The sequence below is a fragment of the Trachypithecus francoisi genome, unplaced genomic scaffold (assembly GCF_009764315.1).
Source record: "Trachypithecus francoisi isolate TF-2019V2 unplaced genomic scaffold, Tfra_2.0 Lachesis_group12, whole genome shotgun sequence".
Lineage (NCBI taxonomy): Eukaryota > Metazoa > Chordata > Mammalia > Primates > Cercopithecidae > Trachypithecus > Trachypithecus francoisi.
In genome coordinates, this window is record NW_022681457.1 from 32508484 (window position 1) to 32522147 (window position 13664).

Genomic DNA, 13664 nt, shown 5'->3' on the forward strand with positions numbered 1-13664 from the left:
ACAGGGTTTCACTGTGTTAGCCAGGATGGTCTCGATCTCCTGACCTCGTGATCCGCCCGTCTTGGCCTCCCAAAGTGCTGGGATTACAGGCTTGAGCCACCGCACCCGGCCGACAATTGACTTTTTAAAAGCCATTGCCATATTACAGGTTTGAATTGCTTTTTAAATTTTTCTTTCCCGTAAGTTTGAGGTTTATTGGACACGTTGATCTGAATGGGCATGGCCCCATATTGAGAAAGTTGTGGGAGATGGTTGGTGTTTTTCTTGGTTGTATGTTCATATTGTTTTTCCTGTAATGGTTAGGGGTATTTCTCTTGAAGAACTATTAATAGTCTCTATTTTTAAATCTTGTAAACAGTTGTACATAAATGATGGTGTTTCCCTGTAATAATTACGTATAAGCTTTGTGTTAAAATTTCACTTGACTTCTTAGTAGAGTGAGACATTTTTTAAACCGAATAAAAATAACAATCATTACTGAACACTGACTAAGTTCCAGGTACTGGACTAAGCACTGAGCATACACCTATTGCTCGCTGCTTATAATAACAAATCAATAAAATTCTACCTTTGGTCTCCATTTACAGATGACAGAAGTAAGACTTGGAGAAATTAAGTAAGATGACCAAAAGTTAACTCAGACCTCATTCTATTTGATGCCAAAGTTTGTGCAGCATATGTGGCATCTAGATCACAAACTCAAGTATATATGAAATAGCTCATTTTTAATAAAATTAACTAAAATGGTTCTCATAGTCTATTTTGCTAAAGTGGTGGAGATTTCAACTGAAGTCACTACTGGGACTTGCCACACCATAGAGTTGTGCTGAATTCCTAAAGTTAGTTATAGGAAGTGCCACATCATCTGAGATGTAGTCATTGGTCCTTGGTCCACTGGATACCATTGAGAATCTGTTCCAGACTGTGTGATCCTTTCCACTACCACATACCACCTCCCTGGGGTGGTATTCTGCGACTGAGAAATGCCTGGGCCCTTGACTTTGCCCCTCTTTTTGGGTCAGGAGACATAGCTCCCTCTTCCCAAGCTTCTGAAAGTCTTCTCTCTGTCGTGCATCCTCAGGATAATAGTAGCATGGCTTCTTCAAGAAGTTCTCATATGACAACAACAACAAAAATCTCTTTTGAGTATCTTTTGGTTTTCCACTCTAAAAATCCTAGAGGCTGAGCAGTTCCAAAATTCCAGTTGTGAGATAGGAAAATAAAGCAATTAATAAGCTAATATTCCACAAATTATTCTGCTATGTGCCTTCTTTCTTTAGGTTTACCAGATAGTTTGGTCTGAATGGGGATGGTCCATTGACGGAGCATAATGAGCTTTGATTATTGTGTCTTTTCCTTGCAAATCTATTTTCTAGTACCCACTGCCAGAAATGGTTATTTCTTATAAACCATGGTTTATTTTTATTTCATGGACATGGTGAGTCATATAACAGACTACATTTCCCTTTCTGTAGGTTTTTTGGAGATATTTTGGTCAGATATGTGTCTGTGTACTCTGATATTCTTACAACCTACTTTCTAGACTAAATTGTATAAAGAGAGATTTGTATTATTTTACTTTAATTTTCATAGTTTTTTTGGGAACAGGTGGTGTTCGGTTACATGCATAAGTTCTTTTGTGGTGATTTGTGAGGTTTTGATTTGGTGCTTTTTTTTTTTTTTTTTTTTTTTTTTTTGAGATAGAGTCTCTCCCTGTCATCCAGGCTGGAGGGCAATGGCACTATCTCGGCTCACTGCAACCTCCGCCTCCCGAGTTCAAGCGATTCTCTTGCCTCAGCCTCCTGAGTAGCTGGGATTACAGGCACGTGCCACCACGCATGGCTAATTTTTTATATCTTTAGTAGAGACAGGGTTTCACCATATTGGCCAGGCTGGGGTTTTGGTGCTTTTAAAATACTACGTATTATTATGTATGTCAGGACCTGGGAGGGGAGATACCTAATGAAAGTGGTCTCTTGTTTGGTCTCTTCTTAAAATCTTAACTTTTCTCTTTTGAAAACATCTAGTTTCCAGATTTTTATGTTTCATAAAGAAATATGGCATTACTACTAATAATAGTACTTGTTTTCGACCTGATGTTACAAATATGAAAACAAAACAAAACAAAAAAACACACAAAAAACCGTTGTTTCTCTTCAATTTGTTTTTCTTCGATGGAATTTGGGGAAGAAGGTTGCAGGTCAGACCGAGGAAGTGGAGCTGGGGCCAAACTGTAGCAAGCAGAGCTCAGTGCGGATCTGCATGTACTCACACTTCCTCAGCCCCTAGACAGCACGGCAGACCTGAGCTTCCCCACCCTTCAGGACTGGAGAGAATTGAATTTATTTCTACTTAAGTTCCAGTAGGTTGCCATGCTCTCTGTGGGCACTCAATAAATATTGACTCAATTGCGTGTTGCCATGGGTTATCTTCCTTTCTCTCTTTTCCCTCCCCAGCTCCTCTGGCTGGTTCTTTGGGTTTTTAAAAATTATATATATTTTTTCAGTGTTTCATTTGTTTTTATGTCATTGGTTTTCAGTGTTAGGCCTCTCTGTGTTCTAAATATTACTTCTTTGTGTTAGTTTTCTCTGTCTGGGTCTTGCCTCACAACTTGTCTCTGAATCTGTCCTTCTTTTTTTCTTTCTTTGAGACTCTCTTTGTTTCTATATTCCTCCTTTCTATCTCTTTATGTCTGTCCCTCTGTCTCTGTCTCTCTCTCTCGGACAGTTCCCCATACCCCTTTGTATACTTCTGCTTGTTCCCTTCCAGAGCCGTCATCAAATCACTGCATTTTCCCAGGAGAAATTGAACACACTAAAAGATTTGTATAAGTGCTCAGAATAATTCATTTTATGTTTTTCTTTTTCTTTGAAACAGCAGTTTCAGTCCCCAAATATAGGAACTTGAGAAAAGTGGGTCAGTATCTCTGCTGACCATAATACATTTTAAATCATACAGAGTGATTGAATCAGCTCTCCTTTGGGTTTTCTATTTGCCTTCTGCCCAGACAGGATTGCATTCCTCTGCACATTCTGACACAAATGCAGTGACATTTCACCAGGCAACTATTAGCCTAGAGGGAATACTCAGCTTCTCCCTTCCCCTAGTGTTTTAAACCTCATTCCAATAATTTGGCCTAAGATGTTGGCACAGAAATACTGCTTGCAAAAAGTCCTTGGAGACTGATGCTGACTTTCTGCCTTCTATGTCTCAATTTTAAGGACTAAAATGAGACATGGGTTTGCAATTGTTTTCTTTCAGCCACTCTCTGGCTAAGATCTGAAGGGTGTGATCAATATCCCTGGGGTTTGACAGGTTACTCTCCTGCTGTTGACATTCAAATTCTCTAAACATCATTTGTGCCTAGAAAGGTAACAAACTAATCAGTACTTAGGAAAGTGTATGGAGGATTGAACTTTTAAAGTGTCATGGGTAGACTGTGAAAAAGGCCTGTGTCCTTGTTGTAGGAGAAGAATACAATTTCTTTTTTCTTCTTCTTTTTATTTTTTAATTTTATTTTAGATGTAGAGGTACATATGTAGGTTTGTTATACGGGTAAATTGCACATCACAGAGGTTTGGTGTACAGTTAATTTCTTCAACCAGATAATCAGCAGAGTACCTGATAGGGAATTTTTAAATCTCTCCTTCCTCCCACCCTCCAGCCTCAAGTAGGACACAGTACCTGTTGTTCTTTTCTTTATGGTCATGTGTACTCAATGTTTAGCTCTCACTTATAAGTTAGAATGTGGCATTCGGGTTTCTTTTTCTGCATTAATTTGCTAAGGATTATGGCCTCCAGCTTTATCCATATTGCTGTAAAGGACATGATCTCATTCTTTTTATGGCTATGTAGTATTCCATGTTGTATATCCATCCATGGGCATTTAGGTTGATTCCATGTCTTTGCTACTGTATGTAGTGCTACAATAGACATAAGCACCCATGAGTCTTTATGGTAGAATGATTTATATTCCTTTGGACACATACTCAATAATGGGATTGCTGGGTTGAATGATAATTCTGTTTTAAGTTCTTTGGGGAATCATTGCAGTGCTTTCCACAATGACTGAACTAATTTACATTCCCACCAGGAGTGTATCAACTTTTTCTCTACAACCTTGCCAGCATCTGTTGTTTTTTGACATTTTAATAATAGCCATTCTGACTGTTATAGATGGTATTTCATTGTGGTTTTGATTTGCATTTCTCTGCTAGTTAGTGATGTTGAGCATTTTAATATGCTTGTTGGCCATGTGTATGTCTTCTTTTGAAAAGAGTCTGTTCATGTCCTTTGCCTGCTTTTTAATGGGGTTGTTTGTTTTTTGCTTATTAATGTGTTTAAGTTCCCTATAGATTCTAGATATTAGACCTTTGTTAGATGTGTAGTTTGCAAACATTTTCTTCTATTTTCTAGGTTGTCTGTTTAGTCAATTGATAGTTTCTTTTGCTGTGAGAAGCTATCAATTGAGTAAATAGATAAACTAGAGAATGGGAGAAAATATTTGTCCAGTTTTGTTTTTGCTGCAATTGTTTTTGGTGTCTTCACAAACTATTTGCCAGAGCCTATGTCCAGAATGGTGTTTCCTAGGTTATCTTCCAGGGTTTTCATGTTGTGGATTTTATATTTAAGCCTTTAATCCATCTTGAGTTGATTTTTGTATATGGTATAAAAGATGGGGTCCACCTTCAATCATCTGCATATGGCTAGCAAGTTATCCCAGCACCATTTATTGAATAGGGAGTCCTTTCCCTATTATTTGTTTTTGTCAACTTTGTCAAAAGCAAGATGCCTGTAGGTCTGTGGCTTTAATTCCAGTCTTTCTATTCTGTTCCATTGGTCTATGTGTCTGTTTTTGTATCAGCACCCTGCCCTTTTGGTTACTGTAACCTTGTAGCATAGTTTAAAGTCGGTTAATGTAATGCCTTCAGCTTTGTACTTTTTGCTTAGGATGGCCTTGGCCGTTCAAGCTCTTTTTTGGTTCCATATGAATTTTGAAACAATTTTTCTAATACTGTGAATAATTTCATTGGTAGTTTGATAGAAATTGCACTGAATCTGTAAGGTGCTTTGGAAAGTGTGGTCATTTTAACAATATCGATTCTCCCTATCCATGAGCATGGAATGTTTTTCCATTTGTTTGTGTCTTCTCTGATTTCTTTGAGCAGTATTTTGTAATTCTCATTATGGAGATCTTTCACTCCCTGGGTAGCTGTGTTCCTAGATATAGTATTCTTTTTGTGGTGTTGTGAATGGGATTGCATTCTTGATTTGGCTCTCAGCTAGGACGTTGTTGGTGTACAGAAATGCTACTGGTTTCTGTACATTGATTTTGTATCCTGAAACTTTGCTGAAGTTGTTTATCGGACTTAAGAGCTCTTGGGCAGAGACTATGGGTTTTTTAGGTATAGAATCATATCATCTACAAACAGATATAGTTTGACTTCTTCTCTTCCTATTTGGATGCCTTATATTTCTTTATCTTGCCTGATTGCTCTGTCTAGGACTTCCAGTGCTATCTTAAATAGGGGTGGTGAGAGTAGATATCTTTGTCTTATTCCGGTTCTCAAGGGAAATGTTTCCAGCTTTTGCCTATTGAATATGGTATTGGCTATGCGTTTGTCATAGATGGTTCTTATTATTTTGAAATATGTTCCTCCAATGCCAAGTTTGTTGAGGGTTTTTAGCATGAAGGGATGCTGACTTTTATGGAGAGCTTTTTTGTACCTGTTAAGATGATCATGTTGTTTTTGGTTTTAGTTCTTTTTATGTGATAAATCACTTTTTAAAATTTGTGTATGTTTAACCTTGCATCCCAGGGATAAAGTCTACTACATCATGGTGGATTAAGCTTTGTTGTGCTGCTGGATTTGGTTTGCTAGTATTTCATTGAAGATGTTTGTATCTGTGTTCATCAAGGACACTGGCCTGAAGTTTTCTTTTTTTGTTGTGTGTCTGCCAGGTTTTGGTATTAGGATCATGTTGGCCTCATAGGATGAGTTAGGGAGGAGTCCCTCCCGCTCAGTTTTTTGGAATAGTTCTATAGAATTGGTACTAGTTCTTCATTATAAACCTATGGAACTCATAGGTTTGTAAGTCTGGTAGTATTTGGCTGTGAATCCATCTGGTTCTGGGCTTCTTCCTGTTGGTAGGCTTTTTATTACTGATTCAATTTCCAAACATGTTATGGTCTGTTCAGGGATTCAGTTTCTTCCTGGTTCAATCTTGGAAGGTTATATGTTTCCAGGAATTCGTACATTTCTTCTAGATTTTCTCATTTGTATGCATAGAGGTGTTCCTAGTAATCTTTGAGGTGTTTTTGTGTTTCCATGGGATCGGTGGTAAAGTACCCCTGGTCATTTCTGATTATGTTTATTTGAATCTTCTTTCCTTTTTTCTTTATTAGTCTAGCTCATGGTCTATCTTAATGATTTTTTCAAAAGACCAACTCCTGGAGTCATTGATCTTTTGTGTATTTTATTTTGCATCTCAATTTCCTTTTATTTTGCTCTAATTTTGGTTATTTCTTGTCCTTTGCTGGATTTGGGATTGGTTTGCTCTTGTTTCTCTAGTTTCTCTAATTGTGATGGTAGTTATTAATTTGAGATCTTTGTAACGTTTTTATACGAGTGTTTAATGCCATAAACTTCCCCCTTAACACTTCCTTAGTTATGTATGTTGTTTCTTTGTTCTTATTACTTTCAAAGAATTTCTTCATCTCTACCTTCCTTTCATTATTTACACAAAAGTCATTCAGAAGCAGGTTGTTTAATTTCCATACAATTGTATTGTTTTGAGTGATTTTCTTAGTATTGATTTCTATTTTTATTGTCCATGAGTGTGGTTGGTATGATTTCTGTTTGTTTTTTAGTTTGTTGAGAATTGCTTTATGTCCTACTGAGTGGTTGATTTCAGAGTACGTGCTATGTGCAGATAGGAAGAATGTATATTCTGTTTTGGGGTAGAGTGTTCTGTAGATGTCTGTTCAGTCCATTTGGTCAAATGTTGCGTCCACATCTTGAATATCTTGGTTAGTATTTTTGCCTCAATGATATAGTTAATATAGTCATGGGGTGTTAAAATTTCCTAGTATTGTTGTGTGGTTATCTAAATCTTTTCCTAGATCTGTAAGTACTTGCTTTATGAATTTGGGTGCACCTGTGTTGGGTGGATATATATGTAGGATAGTAAGATCTTCTTGTTAGATTGAACACTTTATAATTATGTAATGCTCTTCTGTCCTTTTTGTTTTGTTTTGTTTTGTTTTGAGACGGACTCTGTCACCTAGGCTGGAGTGCAGTGGCATGATCTCAGCTCACTGCAACCTCTGCCTCCCAGGTTCAAGCTATTCTTATGCCTCAGTTTCCTAAGTAGCTGGGATTACAAGTGTAAGCCACAGCACCTGGCTAAATTTTGTATTTTTAGTACAGATGGAGTTTTACCATGTTGGCTAGGCTGGTGTCGAACTCCCAAACTCTAATGATCCTCCCACCTTGGCCTCCTAAAGTGCTGGGATTATAGGGGTGAGACACCATGTCTATCCTCCCTCTTTGTTTTTTGATCATTATTGGTTTAATGTCTCTTTTGTCTGAAATTAAAATAGTTATCCCTGCTATTTTCTGTTTTCCATTTGCTTGGTAAATTATTCTCTGTTCCTTTACTTTGAATCTATGGGTGTCATTGTCTGTGAGATGGATCTCTTGATGACAGCATACAGTTGGGTTTTGCTTTCTTATTCAACTTGCCACTCTGTGCCTTTTAATTGAGGTATTTATTCTGTTTGCATTTAAGGTTAATATTGATATGTGTGGCCAGGCGCAGTAGCTCACATTTGCAATCCCAGCACTTTAGGAGGCCGAACGGGCAGATCATGAGGTCAAGAAATCAAGACCATCCTGGCCAACATGGAGGAACCTTGTCTCTACTAAAAATACAAAAATTAGCTGGGTGTGGTGGTGCACACCTGTAGTCCTAGCTACTTGGGAGGCTAAGGCAGGAGAATACTTGAACCTGGGAGGCAGAAGTTGAAGTGAGCCAAGATTGCACTACTGCACTCTAGCCTGGTGACAGTGAGACTCCCTCTCAAAAAAAAAAAAAAAAATTCATATGTGTAGGTTTCATCCTGTAATCATATTGTTAGCTGGTTATATGCAGACTTGATTGTGTGGTTGCTTTATAGTGTCAATGGCCTATATACTCAAGTGTGCTTTTGTGATGGCTGGTAACAGTCTTTCCTTTCCATATGCAGTACTCCCTTAGTGACAGTGCAAGGCAGTAACAAATTCCCTTAGCATTTGCTTGTCTGAAAATGATATTATTTCTCCTTTGCTTTTGAAACTTAGTTTGGCTAGATATGAAATTCTTGGTTGGAATTTCTTTTCTTTTTTTTTTTTTTAAGAATGCTGAGGTTGGGAGAGGTAGCTCATGCCTGTAACCCCAGCACTTTCAGAGGCCAAGGTGGGTGAACCACCTGAGGTCAAGAGTTCGAGACCAGCCTGGCCAACATGGTGAAACCCCATCTCTACTAAAAATAAAAAAATTAGCCAGGCATGCTGCTGGGCACCTGTAATCCCAGCTATTCAGGAGGCTGAGGCAGGAGAATCTTTTGAACCCAGGAGGTGGAGGTTGCAGAGAACTGAGATCGTGCCACTTCACTCCAGCCTGAGTGAAAGAGCAAGACTCTGTCAAAAAAAAAAAAAAGAATTCTGAATATAGACCCCCAAGTCTCTTCTGGCTTGTAGCGTTTCCACTGTTAGCTTGATGGGATTCCCTTCGTAGGTGACCTGCCCCTTCTCCCTAGCTGCCTTTAACATTTTTTCCTTCATTTCAGCGTTGGAGAATCTGATGACTATGTGTCTTGGGGATGGTTGTCTTGTATAGTGTCTTGCAGGGGTTCTCTGCATTTCCTGGATTTAAATGTTGGCCTCTCTAGTGAGACTGGGAAAAATTTTAAGGATGATAACCTCAAATATGTTTTCCAAGTTGCTTGCTTTCTCTCCCTTTCCTTGGGATGCCAATGAATTATAGATTTGATCTCTTGGTGTCTTTACATAATCCCATATTTCTCAGAGGTTTTATCCATTCTTTATGGTTTTTGCTTTATTTTTGTCTGATGGAGTTATTTCAGAGACGCAATCTCTCAAGCGCTGAGATTCTTTTCTCAGCTTGGTTGATTCTGCTGTTAATACTTGCATTATGAAATTCTTAAAGTGAGTTTTTCAACTCTTATTAGTTCAGTTTGGTTCTTTCTTAAAATGGCCATTTTATATTTCATCTCCTGTTTTTTTTTATTTTCTTCAGATTTCATGGATTAGGATACAATTTTATTCTGAATATCAATGATCTTCATTTCTATCCATATCCTGAATGCTAGTTCTGACATTTCGGTCATTGCAGCCTGGTTAACCACCTTTGCTGGGGAACTAGTGTGGTCATTTGGAAGTAAGAAGACATTTTTGCCTTTTGTTGTTGTTGTTGTTGTTGTCAGGGTTCCTGCACTGTTTTTTTCTCATCGATGTAGGCTGATGTTTCTTCAGTCTTTAAAGTTGCAGTCCTTTGGATGGGCTTTTTGCTTTTACCTTTTTTGGTGTCCTTGAGGGTTTGATTGTGGTTCTTGGTGAGATTAGACAACTGGCTTCAATTATAGTCTGCTCCTGGGTCTTAGAAGAGACCCCTCCAATCACTGTCTCCATGACTGTGTTTCTTTCGTTGGGTGTTCTGGTCCACAGGACTTCCTTAGGCAGAGGATGCAGTTAGCAGACAAGCCATTTCCTTGCTGGGTTGGCCCTAATATGTTGTTTGAGTGCTTCTCAGGGAAACACAAGGTTGCATCTGTCTACAGAGTTTAGGCAAAAGCAGAACCACTGAGCTGGAAGCTCTAGCAGGTGTGGCCCATCTTGCTATGAGAGGCAGGGGTAGGTGGGGTTGCTAACCCCTCCATCTGGGTGTTTCCAGGGCAACAGGAAGCTGCACCCTCAACACATTTAGACAGAAGTGGAACCTCTGAATTGGAAACTCTGGCAAGCATTACTCACTTGGCTTCCAGTGGTAGGGGTTCGTAGGGTCACCCATCTTGCCATCTCAGTGTTTCTCAGGACAATGGAAGGCTTTGCCTGCTAGCTGAGTTCAGGCAGAAGAGGGTTTTCTGGGCTTGAAGATCTAGCAGGCATTGCCCCCCTTGGCTATCACTGGCATGGGTGTGTGGTGTCACCCACCCTACTGTCTGGGTATTTCTCAGGACAACAGAATGCTGCACCCTTGGCTCAGTTTACACGGAAGTGGGACTGTTGGGCTGGAAGCTCTAACAGGCTTTCTCCACCTGGCTCAGTGGTGGGATAGGTGGGATTGCTTGTTCTGCTATCTGGGTGCTTCCTGGGACAGCAGGAGGCTATGGCTGCTGGCCAAGTTCAGGAAGAAGCAGCACCACTGGGCTGGAAGCTGGTACTGTCCAATGAGGTGAGGATAGATCAATCTTATTTCTCCCAGACACTGCAACTGTGGCCTCTATTGGAGCTATGGTGCCAGTGCTGGTCTGCTTTGGGGCCAAAGGCTTGTAGAGGCCCTCTTGGACTCAAGAGTTGCCTCCGCAAAATGACCAGGTGGCTGTCTACCTCATTTTATTATCACAGATGGAAGTGTGGGGGGCCAGAGGGATTCTCCCATTCCCAGACTTGCACTGGTCCCTGTGGAGAGTGCCAATCAGGGAGCTCTCACTCACTCACCCTCTACTATGTGGGAGAGGTTCTCCTGGTTTCACACTAAGCCAAGATAGGCTGGTGTCCAGCTTTGCTTTTCTCTGCCATGTGTCCCCTGCTGCCTTGATGGATCCCAACATGGTTTCTCAGATGTTTCGACTGCAGGGTCAGTGTTCACTAGCCCTTTTGTTTCCTCTCTGAGTGGCTTCTACTCTATCATCTTGGACTCTCTAATCTCTTTTTCTTTGAGTTCTCATTATTGAGGGCCTTACATGTTCCAACCACTTTATGCAAAATATCTCAACCCTTCCAGCAACCCTAAAAGTTAACATGATGATACCCATTTTGTAGATGAGGAAACTGAAGCTAAGATAAGTTAGGTAACTTGACAAAGGTCATACAAAATAGCACAGTTGAAATTTGTTGAACATGAGTATTTTTATGTTCCTGAGGGTAGTTTTTATGCCTAGAAAAAACCTATTTAACGTAACTTTGGTGCAAAATTAGTGTTCAATTTATTTAAACTCTTGTTCTTAAGGTTTTATGTTAGTTTATAAATCTTATTCATACATTCATAAATATAGCAAATTTTATAATTACTTTGAAGGAAGATTTCACTACTTAATTAAATTCCTTAAATATTTAAGCACATTTATTAGTGTAATATATTTCTATTTTCTTTTTAAGTATACCAGTTAGGCAACTTAAGAAACTTCCCAAGAACTTAAGTCACTCTTATAAGCCTAATAAATTAAATTTATAGATATGATGAACCTGAAGTTCTCTTAAATGTTCCAAGTAAGATTTTAATCTGAAATTACAAGCCTAAAGCAATTACTCACTCATTTTAGCTTGGAATTACAATGTTGACCTGTTATTATAAAAAGTCCAATTTTCTTAAATAATACTAGTAACTAAATTTCTAATAGGCACATATTTCTAAATAAAAACATTTTAGAGTTGTGACTTTGACATTTTCATGCTCTATAATACTAAATGTTGCCATCATTAAAAGATCAGAACATGGCCAGGCATGTTGGCTCATACCTGTAATCCCAGCACTTTGGGAGGCCAAGGTGGGTGGGTTACTTGAGGTCAGGTGTTCAAGACCAGCCTGGCAAACATGGTGAAACCTCGTCTCTACTAAAAATGCACAAATTAGCCAGGCATTTTGGTGCATGCCTGAAATTCCAGCTACTTGGGAGGCTGAAGCAGGAGAATCACTTGAACCCAGGAGGTGAAGGTTGCAGTGAACAGAAATTGCTCCACTGCATTCCAGCCTGGGTGACAGAGCAAGACTCCATTTCAAAAAGAAAAAAAAGAAAAAACAAAAGGATTAGAACACAATTATATCATCCCCAGTAATTTTACCATCCTAAGTAATTTTGAGACACTTGTGTGTAATGCTATTGTTTGGGACACCCTGATTCTTATTTATCTGTCTCAGTGCCCTCTGAATTAGACAACATTCTGATAGCCTCCAAGATATCCACCCCCTGGTATACACGTGCTGTATAATCATCTCCCTGGAGTGTGATCAGAAGCTGGGAATATAATGGGTTATAACTCCCATGATTATGTTACATTATATTGCCAAAGGTATTTTCCAGATGCAATCAAGTCTGCTAGTCAATTGATTTTGAGTTAATTAAAAAGGAAAAGTTCCTGGGAGGGTTTGACTTAATCTGGCAAAACCTTAAAAGAGACAAAAGAGACAAGCAGGAGCAACAGCAGCAGCAGCAGTATCACCACTTTCCTGCTGACCTTAGAAGATGATCTCAAGCCTCAGTTGAGACCACAGCCCTGGCTGACACTCAGCCTAGTGAGACCCTGAGCTGAAGACCAAGCTAACACATACCCAGATTCCCACAGAGAAATTGTAAGATAGTAAACCTGTGTTGCTTTACATCACTAAATTTGTGGTGATTTGTTAGGAAGCAATAGAAAATTAATATACTCTCTAACTGGGGTGGTCTTATTATCCGTGCCCCTTAAATTCAGTGGATACATGTAGAATTCTGTCCACTTACAGAGATTGGAAACCACATACAGGCTGCTATAGAATTTTGCATCATTTTCTGGCTGAGATATTTAGGTGTCTTTCTATGTAAAGGAACTCCATCATGTTTCTAGATTATCGTAAATAGGAGCATGAGGGAAATCCTCTATATTTGTTGTATGCTTCTTTTATTTGGAACACAACTCTTCTAGATATTAAAATCATATCCCATTGAATTCTGTATATTTTTGGTACTTTGTCTAACTATTCCAAGATCATTTTCCTGAAAACACAAGAGCCAAAATTTGTCTGATTCTAAAGAGTTAGACTCTTTTTACTTCTTTTAGTGACCAGGAATAAATTTTGAGTTTTGAAGTAATATTGAGATTTTGATTGCTCTACTTCATTATGAGAGCATTCTAATACTTCTCTGGATTGGACTTCGGAGGTTCTCTGTGGTTGCTCTGAAGCAATAGTAGTCATATTCTAACATCATTACTCACTCCATCCATAAAAAATGTGTAATACTCCATCAAATGGCTTTTAAGTCCATCTGTGCATCTATTCATTAAGCTTTTCTTTTAACAGTACAAAGATAATTAACCCATGTATGTCCATAATACTCTAAGAAGGATACAAAGAATAAAATATACCATTTCTGTTCCATAAGACTTTATGATCTAGTTGGAAACAAGATATAGATACAAAAAATTTTGCATACAAAATAATATGGGTTAAGTGATACATATATTATGTGATATGACTGATACAAAATGTAAGTGGAGATAGAGATGAGAGTAAGTTTAAAAACATCGTGGAACAAGAAGTGTTTAAGTTCATTCATTTATTCATTCAACAAGCATGAATTTAGAAACTTGAATGCGTCAGGCACTGTGCTAGGCTGTGAGGGCCCAAGAATAAGGTGCAGTCACTCCCTTCATCAAGCTCACAGTCTAGCTGAGGAAACAAAA

General features: G+C 38.7%; 1 protein-coding gene across 3 annotated transcripts in view; it reads right to left on the reverse strand.

The window, feature by feature from the left end:
* Window positions 1–13664, reverse strand: part of PTGER3 (prostaglandin E receptor 3) — a 221093-nt gene that overhangs the window by 33835 nt on the left and 173594 nt on the right. The window contains exon 3 of one of the 3 annotated variants that reach the window (XM_033225289.1): window positions 13546–13650. The exons of the other annotated variants lie outside the window; for them this stretch is intronic. Coding sequence (XP_033081180.1) covers window positions 13561–13650 — 90 coding nt within the window. The 3' untranslated portion in view covers window positions 13546–13560. Of the gene's footprint in view, window positions 1–13545; window positions 13651–13664 lie in introns of those variants that run through there. 3 annotated transcript variants of the gene reach the window in all.